This window comes from Buteo buteo, chromosome 27, assembly GCF_964188355.1.
Source record: "Buteo buteo chromosome 27, bButBut1.hap1.1, whole genome shotgun sequence".
NCBI lineage: Eukaryota > Metazoa > Chordata > Aves > Accipitriformes > Accipitridae > Buteo > Buteo buteo.
Window position 1 is genome coordinate 13,932,988 of NC_134197.1, and position 16,369 is coordinate 13,949,356.

Consider the following 16,369-nt stretch of genomic DNA (forward strand, 5'->3'; position numbering starts at 1 on the left):
AAGGGAAGGTTGTTATTTCGGGGGGTTGTGGTTTGTATTTTTAAAGAAACTTCTATTTTAGGGTCGAACTATGTTATGAGGCTGCATTTTTGTGGAGTAGTTGCTAGTGATTGCTCAAGTATTTTACTGAGAAGAGTACCTTTCCCTGGTGAGCTATCATGCGTAGGTTTTCCTGAAAAGAAATCAAGAAATACAGGCAAACTTTACTCTGAAGCATCTGCAGATGCTGCGTGGGCTGCTTTTTTTAGCTGACACCATAGCAGCACTGCTGCATCCTTGTACTGAAAAGCGCTCTGAAAGCTGCATCAAAGGAGGCAGAAAGCAAACTTGGTCGGCTCATTTTTTGTAAGCTTAGGCTAAGCCCAGAAATACTGATCTTGATCATGAATAGGGAGGCATTCTCGAGCTGGTTTGAGATACACATGATGCAAGACTGATTTTTAAATTGTGAACTGTGCTACAGATTTTTTTGATTCTGCCTGCGAATCAAGTTTGAGAGCGTACAGCTCCTTGGCTGCAGCCTGTCTGGCTTTTGGTCATAGAAGACCAGCTCTCTAGTCTGTCAACAGACAGTGAGTAGGTAAAATGGGTAGGGAACAGTTTTTAAGTAGGTGACAGACTACTGGTTAGCTACACTTACATGTAGGGAAGAAGAGGAGAAAATAATCCTTTGAACTCTTCCGTTACTGAGGAAGCTGTCAGCACAGGGTAACACAAAGGTCATTACAGGTGTAGAGGAGAGAGGAAGCAGGTTTCTGCTGTAGTACTGTTAGTTTCAAGAGATAATTGGGAATGCTTAGGGCTGTCAGTCCATACACAAATAAGATCAACTGTGTTGCCAAGATCAAGACCAGAAGTAAGACAACTGCTTGAAAAGAAAACTGTTTTGCAAGGGAGAAGAGTGAAATCTGTTAAAGCTCACCAGCAGTCATGGACAAAACTTGTTAATTTTCTGTATTGAAGTGTATAATCTTTGTACTGTCTCATGTTGTAATCAAGAGAGTTTCATTTTTTAAGTAAGGTAGCAACCATGGCTCATGTGTTTTTTTAAAAAAATCATTCAACTCTGGTGCCATGCAAAGCTTTCTGAGTGAATGACTGCTTTGCATGTACAGAAATAATACATTTTGTATACTGTGTGCCTTGTCACATAATTTCATGATCAATTTCTGGCTTAGTGTCGTTGTACCTCAGTGCTTTTGGTTTCGGGTGTCACTGCACATGTGCACGTGTGACATACTTGCTTCAGTTCTGCATCACCCGCGGGTGGTGTGAGAATAGCTGTCTGACCATGGGTGCTGTCTGCTGCCCTCTATGCTACTCAAACCTCCTTACACCCAGTAGCAAATCCTTCCATGTTACACAGGTGTTAAGTTGGAACCGCAGAAAAGGAGGGGAGCGTCTTGTGCATACTCTGTAATTCATCCCTGCCCTGTAAAATTGTTGGGATAAGTTGCAGGTTTTTCCTCCCTGCATGCAATATGAGGCATGTCACAATAAAGAGAGCCCAGCCTTGTGCCTTCCTGAAGCTGTCGCTGTCTACAGAACCCTGTTATAGCTGTGTACAACAGAAGCAGAACAGATTGTGGTATATGAAGAGCTGGGGATGTAGGAAGAAGGCAAAATTAGTTTAATTGTGTGTGTCAAAATAAGCTATAAAATAAGTGTCTCATTTGGCTTTGTTTTAGACCACTAAAAAATCTCTAAAATCTTCACATACCATAAAGAATACAGGAGCCTACTCTTGAGCTATTCTTCAGCAAACTGGTATGATATTTTAAAAAAACCCCAAAACCAACCAATGAGATTCATCTGTTTTGAAAAGATGCTGTTGCAAGCAGAAAACAACTAAATGGTGGCTTGGTATCAATAGGGCAGTTGAACAGATTGTGAAAATCCTTTGCACATCTTGGTTCGTGCAAGGAGCTAACTTAAACTGGGCTGTGAAGACACTACACAACCAGATGAGTTAGAGTGGGCTGTGATTTATGTTGTAAAGCATTTGATGTCTCTGTCTTGCTGTACCCACTGTTTTAGAAGAAACTTGAGTGGTAGCAAATTCTAGTGCTAAAGAATTATTTAGGAAGACAGCGTACAAACAGAACGCATCTTCCAGTGCTCTGTTTTCCTGAATGTTGTTGTAGTGTTTCTCAAAATGAAAATATTGAAACTTCAGTTGCTGAGGAGTTCAGTGCCTCTCAGGGTCTGGGGGTTTTTTTGGTTGCTTCGAATGTGCCACTACATAAAACATGCTCATGTTGCATGATTTTTGAAAAATGACATTTTGGAGTGAAGAACATCAGGTTTTTCAAATAATTTTGTGTGTACGTGTGTGTGTGTTACAGACACAAGTTGGCGATCAGAAGCAACATTTCAGTTCACAGTCGAACGCTTCAACAGATTGAGCGAGTCAGTTCTCAGTCCTCCCTGCTTTGTACGGAATTTGCCATGGAAGATCATGGTTATGCCACGACTCTACCCGGACAGACCACACCAAAAAAGCGTAGGATTCTTCCTTCAGTGCAATGCTGAATCTGATTCCACGTAAGATCCTTTTCACTATTGTACAAGTCCTCATTTGATACTAGTTAATCTGTTTTGCAAGAAATACAAACATCTAAAAAAATTATTTTAACTAGCTTTTTGCAAGAGGAAAGAATTCTTGCAAGGGTTTGAGTCTCCCTTTCCCCCCGCCTTTCTATATTCCAAAGCATAAGAGTAATCCTCTCTTTAGGAGGAGCTAAAAGTAGCTTGTGTAGCTGCAAGTTTGTGGTAGAATTTAGATATATTTCTTTTTGATTGCCGGGGAGAAGTCTTTGACTGACAGTTTTCTTGGCATGGGAAAAGTTTTGGGTTTATTTCAAATGGAATTGGTACTGGAGCTTCTTTAACCGTGCTGAGCTATAAATCCTGCCCTGTAAAACATGTGAGCAGGTAACTGCTAGCAACTGAGGCAGAGCAGTGTATATGAGCTGTAGTCATCTCCTTAAATGGAGTTCATCACTTATCACCTGAGATGTAAACATGTACGTGTTCTTGGAGTCCTGCATGCAAATCAAAATCGGCTATCTTTGACCACTTTTGTAAATAATACAGAAAATGGAAAAGATAAATACAGATTTCTGGGGTATTACTGCAGCTTATCCAGTTAGAGTGTAGATCGCTCATAGGTATCCTTTCCAATAGGGTAACTCCATTCTTGCATCAAATCTCACACAACTTGCAGTTCACTCAATAATAGGTTGTTCTTTTCTGTTATTTTTGTAATCTAAAAGGTGAGTGCTCAGTGCAGAAGGTGAAGGAAGTTGTAAGTGTATTAACTAGTCACAGGAGAAGTGGTTCACATGCAAGTAGTCACAGAAAAAGGGTAATGTGATCTTTAAAAGTATCAACCAAGTTGCAGCTGGTGGAGCTAAGCAAGCAATAATACCACTGCATGAGGCAGTGACAAGACCTTGTCTGAACTGATATTCAGTCTGATCGTCTTGCACAAGTGGGATGAATTTGAACAGGAACGGTCATAAAGAAGTGCTGCTGAGAAAATTAGAGTGTTGGGGAGTGTATCTGTGGAAGGGAGGGTAGAACCTCCTCCTTTTGCTAGCCAAAGGCCAAGTTATCACTCTCTGCAAACACCAAGACTACTTTGAGTTGGCCTATCCATCTGCATCGAAGTAGATCAGATTACCTTCTTAAACCACTGTTACCTGCAATTGCCTGACGGTACTTTCTTAACAACGCTGTTGTCCTAAGAAAATCTCCATTCCAACTTCACATTAATAATGTGAAAGCCCTAGGGATTCGTGTCCTCAATAACAATTAACCAAATCTTAACATCTAGTAAGGAAAAAAAAATCCTATATGTGACAGTAATGTACCAAAAATCCCTAACAAAAAAAACCCCTGTTTTAATGACTATAAAAAGCTTGGTTTTGAATGAGTTTAAAATGTTTCTTTTGTATTTATAGGTCATGGTCTTGTCATGCACAAGCAGTTCTCAAGATAATAAACTACAAGGATGATGAAAAATCATTCAGTCGTCGTATTAGTCACTTGTTTTTTCATAAGGAAAATGACTGGGGCTTTTCCAACTTCATGGCCTGGAGTGTAAGTAATTGAACATGTATTAATGTATTACTAGATAAGGAACAGTGTTGAACTTGCACTCCTGAATACTGATATACCTATAGAAAAGTTTTTTTCCCCCAAACTATTATTTTTTTTCTCTCATTGCTGTAGATTCTTTTTCAGTTTCTTATAAATTCCTGTATTTAATTATTGTAGATTGCTATTACTTATGTTGTGTTTTAAATATTCCCTCATTAATATTTTCTGCATATCTGAATGCTTGTTTTTTGCTTTCACTGTGTGATAGTCAATGTCATTCTGAAGCAGAGCCTTTGATTGCCAACTCTTATTATCCACAGAAAATTAAAATGGTACTGCAAAATTTTAAAAGCCAGGAACAAGTTTCCTGTATTGAGACATTAAAAAAGAATATTAAGCTGAAAAACAGCTTTGTTGGTGTCCTTCAGTTTTTCTTTTTCAGTTTATGGTTATTGATAGCTCAGGCTTGGAAATTAGAAAGTGATGTCTAACTGGATGCTTTACTACAGTCATGTTGCAAACTGGAGTTCTCATGGTTGTGTGTCATTCCTATTTTACAGGAAGTTACTGATCCTGAAAAAGGCTTTATAGAAGAGGACAAAGTTACTTTTGAAGTCTATGTTCAAGCAGATGCTCCACATGGAGTGGCGTAAGTATCTTTGTTTAAAAGTAAAATTCTTAAGTCTAATATTTTTGTTGCTTGAGATTGTTCAAGTATTGTGTGTTATTAACATTAGTAGCTCTCATTAGACATTCTCACTTTGTCACCTTTAATTGATGAATTCTCACATGGCAATATTTTTCATTAGTCACATACAGATTTTTCTATAGGTTAAATTTCCATTTGCATTAATCAGCATAATGTTGTGGAACTTCAACTTCTGTATGAATTGATTTGTGATTTAACACGTCTGCAAATCTAGCCTCAACATTTCTGGTATTACAGCTGATGAGGGTTTCAGACACAGTCAGGTGGCTCTATCTAGCTTGCCTTGGCTTACAGTTGGTTTAAAACTGCCTCTTCTGAGTCATTCTACTTCATGTCACTTGTAAACAAAGTGGTTGTACTGAAATGCCGATTTGCCCTTAAATGTACAGCTCTGGGTTCCAGTACACTTTCATAATACATGTTTTTTTCTGCCGTATAGAACATCTTTAAAAAGAAAACTTAACAAAAATCATGAAGCGCTTAATTACAAAGACTGTTGTTACTGGCAGGCAATAGTGAAGTGTAGTTTATTTGAACCTTAAGTAACAATGAAGAGTGGCTGATATCTACCAGCAGCGCTACCTTAGAACAAATACTTTTTATTATAGTTAATACAGAACTATCTTGTTTTTATCCACTAACTATTTTCTAGGTGGGATTCAAAGAAGCACACAGGATATGTTGGCTTAAAGAACCAGGGAGCAACTTGTTACATGAACAGTTTGTTACAGACTTTATTTTTCACAAATCAGCTACGAAAGGTAATTAATATGTGAAAGAAAATGAGGTTGCTAATTGAAATATCCAATATGTTATATTTATAAATGCTTCAAAACAGAGCTGTATGTTCCTTTTGCCTCCATCCTTTTAGAGAAGTCGTGACTTATGTGGTGATGGACATCTTACTTGAGGCTGAGTGCAGGAAGCTTCCTTTTATAGTATGTTGAACATAAGCTTTTGGTTTTTTGTGAAAGCAGATAGAGTACCTGGTGAAGACCTGAGCTTAAGGGGTGTTTCTTAGACTGTACTATGTGTTAATGTTGCTGTGAATTGTTGGGAGGGTGGGGGGAAAGAGGGATGACTTTACATCTTGCAGATGAGAGATGGAAGTAATTTCACTTTCTTGGAATAGTTGAAATAGAGAAGTCAATTATGACTTCTCAGCCCATAAACAATGTCAAAAGATAAACATGTACAACCTTTGTAGTTCATTTGTTCTGTCTTTTAATTTATATTATGCAGCTGAATTTTCTGTTATTATGGTTAGCATCTTTGTAGTGATGGAAAATGTTATAATTTCAGTATTTTAAACAACTTAATTTTATATGTGCTTCATTCATGTGTTTTTTTATTCACTGTAGATGCTATTTCTTTGCTGGAAGGAAGAACTGCTTTAAATATCAGCTTAATAAATATCTCATCCAAACCCAGGATGAAACATATTAGATAATGTATCATTTTAAAATAGTGCAGTAGCCTTAATGGGATCAAAACATAAATGATGACTTGATATTGGAGGTGGCTATCTGGAAGAGGGGATATACTTGGGAAAAAATGTAACTCGGCACGATTTAGTTTATTGGAGTGTCCTATTGATCCTAATTCATCCTTTTGAGCATTCCTGTGCTTATTGTATCTCTCTTAGTGAAAATGAACTGTTCTGACTTAGGCTTTCTCTTGTGTATACTAGTTGTTATATTTCCATTAAGCTTTCTTTTCTCCAAAATTTCCCTTTTTAATGCACCTACTTTCCACTGTCTTAGTTTTTCCACCATCTTATCATTATTTATATCACTGTGGCCTTGTAAGTGTCCCAGTTGGGATTTCTTTTTTCTCTTTTGCAATGTGCTGCTTACTCTGAAGCGTTGCAAAAAATAGCACATCAAACTCCAGTAGACTGTAACTGAGATCTTACCAATGCCATGTACAAGAAATAAATACTTGACTTGTTTTACATGATCCACCTGTTTCTTTTTTACAGGAGGTATAATTTACTCATTTGGTTTATCATTCATTATAATGCCTGTTCTTTTTGCTCAGCACTCATAATGTTTGTGCATTTTATGTTTTTGGACAACTTCACTTTGCTCTTGAAAGAAAAATGTGTTTTTATAATAGCTACATCTAATCCAATTGAGTAGTTCCTTTCAAGACTGTCTTGTAGTCAGTAAATCAATATGTACCATGAAGTAATCTTGTTCTGTGAAGAAGAAATTCTTTTTGTGATACAGATTTGTTTCAACTGAACTAATCTTTTCAGGCATTCCCCTGCACTTCTCCCCCAGCCCTCAAATAAATATCAGCTTTTAGGGAGTGTTAATATCTGCATAGTGTCCGTATGAGAAAGCTTGATTTACTAGCTGGTAACTGCAGCTTCTTTTATAGAAATGTTACTGGACATCAGCTGAAATGCGCAATTCTTTGCTCATTCTTCAGGTTTTCAGCACTCCTACAAACAGAACAGACTACAGTGGTAGTTTTAGACAGTTTTAATACTCATTTGCCATTACTGCAGATAAGAAAGAATTGGTAGTTGTCTTGTCTGAAAAAAAAAAAAAGAATTTCTACAACATTTTTGTTTTCACTTTGAGCAAACTTGTTCCTCTTAAAACCAAGTAAAATAAAATGTGTAGCATTCTCAGTTTGCTTATCACCAATTCCATTATTTCTGTTAATCCTCCTTACGTAGAAGAAATAATGATTTCTATTGCTGTTATTTAGAGCTTTGTTAACAGAGAAGTTGCTGTCAGGAGTAGAGCTAGGAAGGCAATGAAAAATAGCAAAGGCAAGCATGTACCTATGAAAAGTCAGACTCTGGGGAAGCGTGGGTGAGGATTGATGGAGAGGTCCTTTCTTCTTTGCTGTTTCCAGACAACAGATGGGAGGTTCTTGGGTGTTTGAAATGAGACCTCCCTTTATTAGCAACAAGGTGACTTCAGTAGTGGGGAATAAGGCAAAGGAACTTCTCTTCAGAGCATATCTTTATTTGTCTGTGACTGGTAAACACATGCTTAAATATAGTCCACCTAGGCGAGGGACAGTGGTAACTTATCAAATGGGTGCAGGTTTGATCTTGGACCGTGTTGCACCAGTCTTCCGATGTCTGTTATTAGCACCTCCAGCCAGTCAGTACTTGTGGCTGCATCCAGTCCATTTTAAAACTCTTTGCTGGTTCCCTTGAAAAATTCCCTACAATTCATGAGAACATTGCAGAATGTTTATATAAAATCATAAATACTGGTCCAGTACATTTCTCCCTGATCTGACTCTCCTCAAGTTATCCAATATATTTTGCCTTACCTTGGAGTTTCATACACAGTGTTTTCTTCTCTTCTTCAAGTAATTGTCTTAACTTTGAGCAGTGTGTTCATGCTTATCTGTAGCATTCTTTTACCATGTAAATATCTAAAATTTTTCTCATATCTCTGTGTCTATTGCTTACAGCCATTGCTTATACATGTCCTTGTCACTCTTTTGTGTTCATTTCCTGAGGGAACTTCTCAGATGTTAAATTAGAGATTCTGCTGTTTTCAAATGGATCAAAGTGCCTCACTTCTTGATCTTGAGGTCAAGCTTTCAGACTTTGGGAGCGTAAGGCATCAAAATAAAGGTTTGTAGGGGGTTGTGTTTGAAAAATGGTTTGGTTTAGCTTGGAGAAACACTTAAGCTTTGAGAAATGGGCTTTGATACTACTTGTATAGACAAACAGAATGAAGAACCAAAGAAAGGCTATGTGTTAAATGTTTAGTTTGTAGTAACACATTTAGAATTTCAGAAGAAATAAAACTGGTGATTTTATTCAATGGCAGCTGGAATGTAGCAATTATAAATAAATGATAAATGATTATTTTAATATTACTTGAGAGATACAGGAAAGGAATTAATTGTCCAGATGGTATATGAGGAAACCAAATAGGAACTAAATGCAAAGGATCTGATTTTGATTAATTATCAAGGTATTCTGAATTCCCATTTATACCTTTTTGATGGAAGAGTCAACCACTAGATTGACTTGTAGCCTGCCTGCAGTATCATCTTGGTTTGTTATGAGGATTATTTAGCATTTTAATATTTATTTTATGAACATATATCAGCACTGGCTATATTTGAATTTTTTCATTACTTGATTTTCATATCTTATTTCTATTTCTTTAACCATAGCAAGTAACTTACTATATATTTGTTTTTTAAAAAGCATTTATAAGATGATAAAAACAATGAATAGGGGCTGATAATAGAGATTTGGAAGATTTGAGACTTGGTCATTCAACTATTTCCTGTTTCTACTTTTAGCCAGTGAAGACCAGCTCATTAAAGGGTTCATAAACCAGGGGCAGGGAGAGGTTAACTTTGCAAGATGCTTACTTGTTTTTGAAGTTCATATTTTAAAGCAAAAAATAAAATTTGCTTGTAAAATCAAAGGTATAATCTTAGCTATTCATATTTGAATTGGAGTTTGCCCAGATCAGCATGGTTAACTGTAACTCTGCGTTTGCATAATAAAAATAAAGAAGCAATTGAAATTAATTTTCTTTATTTGCTTATTAGATTTTTTTTAAATTGTATGTTCTGATCTTAGGGAGGGAATTTTCATAGTCAGGGTGGTCCAGCTTTACAGCAGGATGTGTGGAGAGGTGATGGGATCTCCATTCCTGGAGATGCTCAGAACTCAACTGGATATGACCCTGAGCAACTGGACTCAGCTTTGAACTTGGCACCTCCATGAGAAAGAACACGAGTTCAGAACCTACAGAGTTCTCTTCCACACTGTATCACTATAAACTTTAAACTGTTAAAGCAGTTCTTAGCTCATTAGAAAAGTTGCTGGTGCAAGTACATGAGAAAATACTATTTTTGGTTCTCTTAATTTTTCCAGGCTAGCCAGGTAGTTAGCCTGATGGATTAGCAAAAATATGGCATGAAGGATTATTGAGTTTCAACAGTTAAAACTTGTTGCTGATAATAAAATTGAAGATGCTGTTTTCTTCAATTTATGAAATTTTAAAAAGCAGTTTAAGCAAATTTCAAAATTAAAGCAAAGCGAAGGAAGACCTTTGTTGCTATTAGGGTGGGTCTGTGCTGTTCTTAAAATTACCCTAACGAAGTAAGAGTTCTGTTGGCTGTCCTTCAACAAAAAGTTGATGATAAATTTCAGCTAATTTCTATTCATGTTTTCCCTTTTATATGCACAAGTACTACTATTAACAGTGTAGCTTGCAACTAAGTAGAAACATAAAATTTAGAGTCTGTTACTAGTGTTCAGTCATGATTCTCCTTTAGATCATCTCTGTTTCCTGTTAAGTTTTGGAAATTAAACTTAAAATTTAAAAGATAAAGTCACATGAACTATCATATTGCTTTACAGTTGCATAATTAACCAGTGTTTTTCTGTCTGAATATAAGGAATTTGCTTTCTTTATGAAACTGTTTGATATTTCAGTAAAATAATTTCTTTTATTTCATCTTATTACTGTAGCTATTCTGCTGATAGTTTCTTATTAGGTTATTCTTCTGAGTATTTATGTTGCTGTACTTTTGAAAAATTTTGTGGATACTCAGAATTGGATTAGGAAATTGGCCTGCCAACTTCTTAACACATTTTTTGGCCTTTTTTCTTTCTTCCTTTCTTTTTTGTCATTCCCTTGTGGTTTTTTTGTATCAGCTTTTTCTTTATCTAATGTCTGTCTCATCTGGTTCCCATCACCTCTGCACTGAGCTTTCATATAACAATGAATTTGTTTCCTCAACAATTCAGCTACGTACTGGAAGTACTAACCTTGCTCTGTATATAGGGAACTGAAGGATATGTTAGAGGTGCTGGACAACTCTGAAATCTAGGCTGGTGCAGAAAGTGAGTGAGAACTACTGACATATCCAGTTCAGCACTTCACTCACAGAAATGTATCATTCCCTGTTGTTTCAGAGGCAAAAATTTAGGTGGCTATTTTTCTGTTTCTTAACAGGTTATTTTCTTATATGCTGCTTAATATTGGAGTCTTTATTTTTTCATGTGTTGCTACCTAATCTCCTTCCAGAGTTGACTATGATATTTTCTTTTTACATTCATGCTTTCTAAATGAGCATCTCCCTGTAAATACCTTTTCTTTGCTGTTGCTTTTCCCTGGATATATTGGTGTACACTTTTTAAAAAGTAAATCTCATTTCAGTGCCTATTGAACTCTTCTAATCCCTGTTTGATCTATTTGTGTGATTTCTTTGTTCTCAATCCTTCCCAGATCAGTATAATCAGTGAATTGAATTGTTAAGCTGTTTATTTGCTGGACAGCGATGTTAAGTAGGAGTGAATTATCAGGGAATCTCAAAGCTTCCTTTGACATACTTCTCCATGTGGACCGTTTCTGGTTTTGTTCACTTGTTGCCCTTTATGGTTTCATGTGGTTGTTTTTTTGTTGGTTTTGGTTTGGGTTTTTTGGGGGGGGGGGGGGGTGTGGTTGGTTTTTGTTGTTGTTGTTTTGGGGGTTTTTTTGGGAGGTGGGGTGGGGTTTTTTGTTGTTGTTGGGGTTTTTTTTGTGGGGGTCGTGGTTGTTATTTTTCCACTATAGGTGACAATATTGACAGGTAGCCAAGCTACAGCACAAAACTGAAGTTATTTTCAAAAGCCACTAGTATTGATTAATATATCTGGTCCTGCTGTGATGATTGTGTAGACATACCAGGCGTGATAAGTTGTTTGAAGGTGTTAAATGCTTTAGTGCATTTACTTTTCTAGGGTGGAATACAGAAACTGTTTAGGTAAAATAACCACGAATGGAATCTGTTGTTCACATCTTTCTAACCACTGTACTCTAAGAAGAGTCATTCCAGACAATGAATGTTTTTACACTACGGTATGAGATTTTTTTTCAGACTCTTTTGGAGTGATGATTAAATGGAGTTATATGAAGGAAGTCACTGAAGAGGAAAGAATGCGTTAAACAATATGAGCAATAAACTTTTCCTTAGATACTAATTGAACTAAATGCTTTTTCAGGCTGTGTACATGATGCCCACAGAAGGAGATGATTCATCCAAAAGTGTTCCTTTAGCATTGCAAAGAGTGTTTTATGAGCTACAACATAGTGACAAACCAGTTGGAACTAAAAAGTTAACAAAATCTTTTGGGTAAGTTTCAGAAATTTGGACTATTTATTGGGCTATTACAGGCTTCATAAAGCTTTTCTTTAAAAAGGTTTTATTTAAATCAGGCTATTTTTAGAGAGGTACAGAGAAGTGTTAATATAGTATTATGTTAACTGCTAACTTTTCTCAGTTTACTTGGATAGGTTTTTATTTATAGTCAGTATTAAAGGCAGCTGATCTAAAAGTCACATTTTTGTGGGGAGGGCAGTGGTACATGGTCAGACACAGATGTTAGTAGTAGGGTTATAATTTACCTGTTATCTTAAAATTGTGTGATACATTTGACTTGAGTAAAATTCAGGACAAAATATGTTGTTGAAACATTGCAGTTCATGTATTGCTAATGTCTTTTTTAAAATTTAAATCTGTTTTAAATTTAGAGAAATAGCAGTAATTTGCATTTCCATATTGTTAGTTCTGTGTTGATGACTGTTGTAACATTTTCTTATGACATACCAAAGATGCACGTGTTTTTGCCTATGCACAATTTAGAAGCATTTAATGCTGTATTCTGTTTCATGATTTAAAGCTTAAGAGGAGTATCTGTTGCATGAAGTAAAGGTGTCAGAGCACACACACAAAGTAACTCTTTACATTTTCCACATTCTAGCACCCTCTTTTCCTCCATAAAACATCTACAAAAAGGCTTGCTTTTTATTTTCATTTTTGCCCAGTATCTAGTTCACTGTCTGGTATTTTTACCAGTCTAGTGGTATTTCTTGTGAGATGGTGTTACAGGGTGTAATTTTAAATCTAGCCATAGAATTATACAATATAGCTGCTTTGAGGGTGGTTGGGTTGTTTGGGTTTTGTTTGTTTGTTTTTTTTTGGGGGGGGGGGGGGGTGTCCACACTAGCTTGATGTTTCAGTTGAGCATAAGTTAGGACAGAGGATTAAGACTAGTATAACCTTCACAAGCCTTCTCTTTGCGTGTCATGTAAGCATGGAGTAGGTTTTTATCAAAAACTGTTCTAAAAGATTGTATTTCTCATTACTTTGTCACACTGTATTTGTAGACTAGTCTTTTGTAGTAATATTGACAAGCGTTTTTTAATTTAAAAACAGGTTAGGAAGTTTGTATCGTCTTTTTCACATAGCTGTACTAGTGTCCATCGCGCATCTTCTGCTAAAGCTTGTAGTAGTGCTCTGTCCTGACAAGACTCTTTGTAACCTTGCATCTTTGTAACCTTTCCTTTTCACTTTCTGGGGGAATTTTAAAGTTAAATGGGTAACCTCAGTGTTGTATGTTTGTCTGGTCATACCCTCTTCCTACTAGCACGCTGTATATTTAGTTTATCAGTGCTCCTGCTGTCCTGTTACACTGGAAAGACTTACTGATACTGTAAATATTTCATCTTGACTTAAGATCCCAACTGTGTCATCTCTAGTAGCATGAAGAGACCTTTCCCGAGGGGGTTGCAGGTGCTTAAGTTTGCATCTGAGAGCAAGGTTTTAGAAATACGTTCATGCCTGCCTTCATTCTTGGGAAGAAATTTTTGAATGTGTTTGAAGATTTGGTCCTCCCCCGGCCATTAAATCAGAGAGGGGTTTCTGACCTTGTGAGACCTACTTATATGCTGTGTAGAGTGTAACTTTTTACCAGGTATTGTGAGTTTCTAAGTTTGGCTTCTTTCAATAGAAAGTGATACCATTGTCTGAAGGAGCCCTTTTTTACCCTAATATTAGTATGTAACCTTTTTCTTTGATTTTGTCCTTTAAGCTGGCTAGTGTTTAAAGCCTAGGGAGTCAGGAGGTTATTTTCCATTCTTAATTATCCAATAGGTCACTTCATTCAGCTTGTTTAAGTGTGGACACCACCCCACCCCACCCCCAGTTGTTTTGGCACACTTTTGGGAGTAGCATGCTGCTGTGTGACAGTGAGTCACTGAGAAGAGAGTGGGAGGGGAAGATAAAGTTACTAGTGCTCCTGATCACCCCTGTGCTTGTGGCTTCAAGGGCCGGGGTTGAACTTCATGCTGAAGCTGGAGCCTACAGTAAGCATAGCTTATTTCATACAGTTAGGAGTGATGACTGTTGCAAAAAGAGTTGTCAGAGACTTAAAAAGCCTTCTTGAGTTTAAGTTAAAGAGTTCATAGGAGAAAGTATTTCATGCTGAAACTAAAACCACTTTGTGCTTTTTTATTTAAGGCAGTAGTGCTGAATACCCTTGTTGCAGTGTGCCGTGTTGGCTACGAGGCATTTAGAGACTGTTGCTCTCACCCTTCCTTTCACATGAGTGTGTTTGCGCATGGACAGTTCAGGAAGCTGGTTGCCTCCTTGGAGTTAGTGTGCATCCAGGATTAACTGTTTAGATGAGCACAAAGGAGCCAGTATTTCCTATGAATCCATTTACTTCCTTTCATGTGCTGAAATAATCCCTGAATGCTACTTGACTGCACCTGAAGGGCCCTCAGAAGAGAGGCAGCTAGAAGCGTGCCGCGGAAACTTTTCTGACAGCATTGAATTGCTCCCAGGCCTTTTCTTAAGAGTTTTTTGATGTGAACTGAGACTAGGTTGTAGACTGGAAGAATTCTGCTGCTAGCAACAGCCTGGCCCTGGCCTCCTTGGCTGGCTTGGGCTGCCTTCCCAGTCCCCATCCCCAGATCCACAGAGAGAGAAGGCAGGTGGGCACAGAACAGCTGCCAAAATGTCCCACAAGTCCACTGCCCCTTCTTCCTGCCAAGTAAATGCTACACAACTAAAAAAAAACACCTGTGCATCAGCCAGTACTAAATCTCAGAGTCTTTACATCTTGCTATGTATTAAATTCTTGATCTGCAAAGAAATCACAAAAATGTCTTTTGAACTGTAACTTTTCTTCATAGTATAGTAAATTTGTATTAATTTGCCTTACAAAGGTGGGAGACTTTAGACAGCTTCATGCAACATGATGTCCAGGAATTATGTCGAGTGGTATGTTTTTACTATTTCTTACTGATCTGTGACACATAATGTTGTCTCTTGATATTGTGTATATATAATATAATTTAGTAACAATCCTAGTTATACTGGCACAGATTAATTTAAATTAGGTCTCTAAGACACAGAGTATTTGCCTTGTTTTATCTCTCTTTTTAAGAATGGGATTGATTGTGACCTTTTGTGGGTGAGGAATTTGTAAAGGATAGGGAAGGTTGAAAATAAATGGAACATATGCTAGTGGTCCTTATATAGCCATGGAGAGAAATGCAGTTTTGAAGATGCAAACGCATTGTTACATTTGTGAGGTTTTCCAGACTCAAAGGCATGTAGCTGGAGTAGTTTTTGGGGGGAAGTGCAGTTTTTAAGGGGAAGAGGAGGATTTAAAGGACTAGAAAGGACATGCCAGTATGAATAGACTAACATTTCATTTTGATGCAAGCGACCTGGACTTTAATCAGTGAAGTAGTCATCTGTGTGTGATGAATAAATTAAAACCCTACAGTTTTATCCTATGTAAAAACTTAATTTTTATTTCAGCTGCTTGATAATGTGGAAAACAAAATGAAAGGCACATGCGTAGAAGGAACTATTCCTAAATTATTCAGAGGGAAGATGGTGGTATGTATTTAATTTTTTTTTTTAAAATAATTTAAATTAACTCTGTTACTTGTATACATTGAAATTCTGTGGTTTTGATTTTTGTTTACAGTCTTATATCCAATGCAAACACGTAGACTATCGATCTGAACGAATAGAAGATTATTATGACATCCAGCTAAGTATAAAGGGAAAGAAAAATAGTAAGTGATACATTGTGATATGCCCCAGTCAAATACTTCAGCATGTTGGACATCGTTAGTGCCTGTTGAATTCCAATGGGTCTGTTGGTGCTCAGCACTTTGAAATATCCTTGCTTTAAGGCACCTAATTGAAAACATTTTCTGCAGAAAATGTTTTTGCTTATGTTACCTTCTTTTCCTTCACCAATTTCCCTTCCCTGCTCCTTCCTCCCCAATTCTCTCACTGATATCTTTTCATAGAACTGTGAATTTTAGGAGTTTTCCTGGTGTCATAAAAGTGCATACTGTGCCATGGTGATAACAATAGTGTTGTCACAGTAGATTATAATTTATATATGAAGATGAACTTGGAGGAAATAGATTCTTATTTAGACCTGACCATGGTAATAAGCAAATAAAAAGAATGAACTAATTGGAGCAGCATATCAGTGGTCCCTTATCATCACTTTACCCAGTACTTGGCATACAAGACATGAAAAAGGACATGTAAGAGTCCAGCAAACAGAATAATCTAGCTTGATACTCAATAGTTGCAAAGTGAGAATAGGAGATTTGGCAGACAATTCTAACAATGTGATTTCAAAATCTGTTGATATTCTTAGGTATGCCCCTACAATTTAGTGCATTTCTTGACATTCTTAAGCAATATAAAACTTTTTTTTTTTCTTAAAGACAGACAGAAATATTCAAACGG

At 36.8% G+C, this 16,369-nt stretch overlaps 1 protein-coding gene across 2 annotated transcripts in view; it reads left to right on the forward strand.

Moving 5' to 3' along the window:
* The window catches only part of USP7 (ubiquitin specific peptidase 7), a 75,595-nt gene that overhangs the window by 36,567 nt on the left and 22,659 nt on the right, over positions 1–16,369 (forward strand). For both annotated transcript variants that reach the window (XM_075058729.1, XM_075058730.1), the window contains 8 exons: positions 2,346–2,544; positions 3,966–4,104; positions 4,665–4,753; positions 5,466–5,574; positions 11,805–11,935; positions 14,812–14,866; positions 15,413–15,493; positions 15,585–15,675. In XM_075058729.1, the coding sequence (XP_074914830.1) occupies positions 2,346–2,544; positions 3,966–4,104; positions 4,665–4,753; positions 5,466–5,574; positions 11,805–11,935; positions 14,812–14,866; positions 15,413–15,493; positions 15,585–15,675 (894 nt within the window). The remainder of the gene's footprint in view (positions 1–2,345; positions 2,545–3,965; positions 4,105–4,664; positions 4,754–5,465; positions 5,575–11,804; positions 11,936–14,811; positions 14,867–15,412; positions 15,494–15,584; positions 15,676–16,369) is intronic.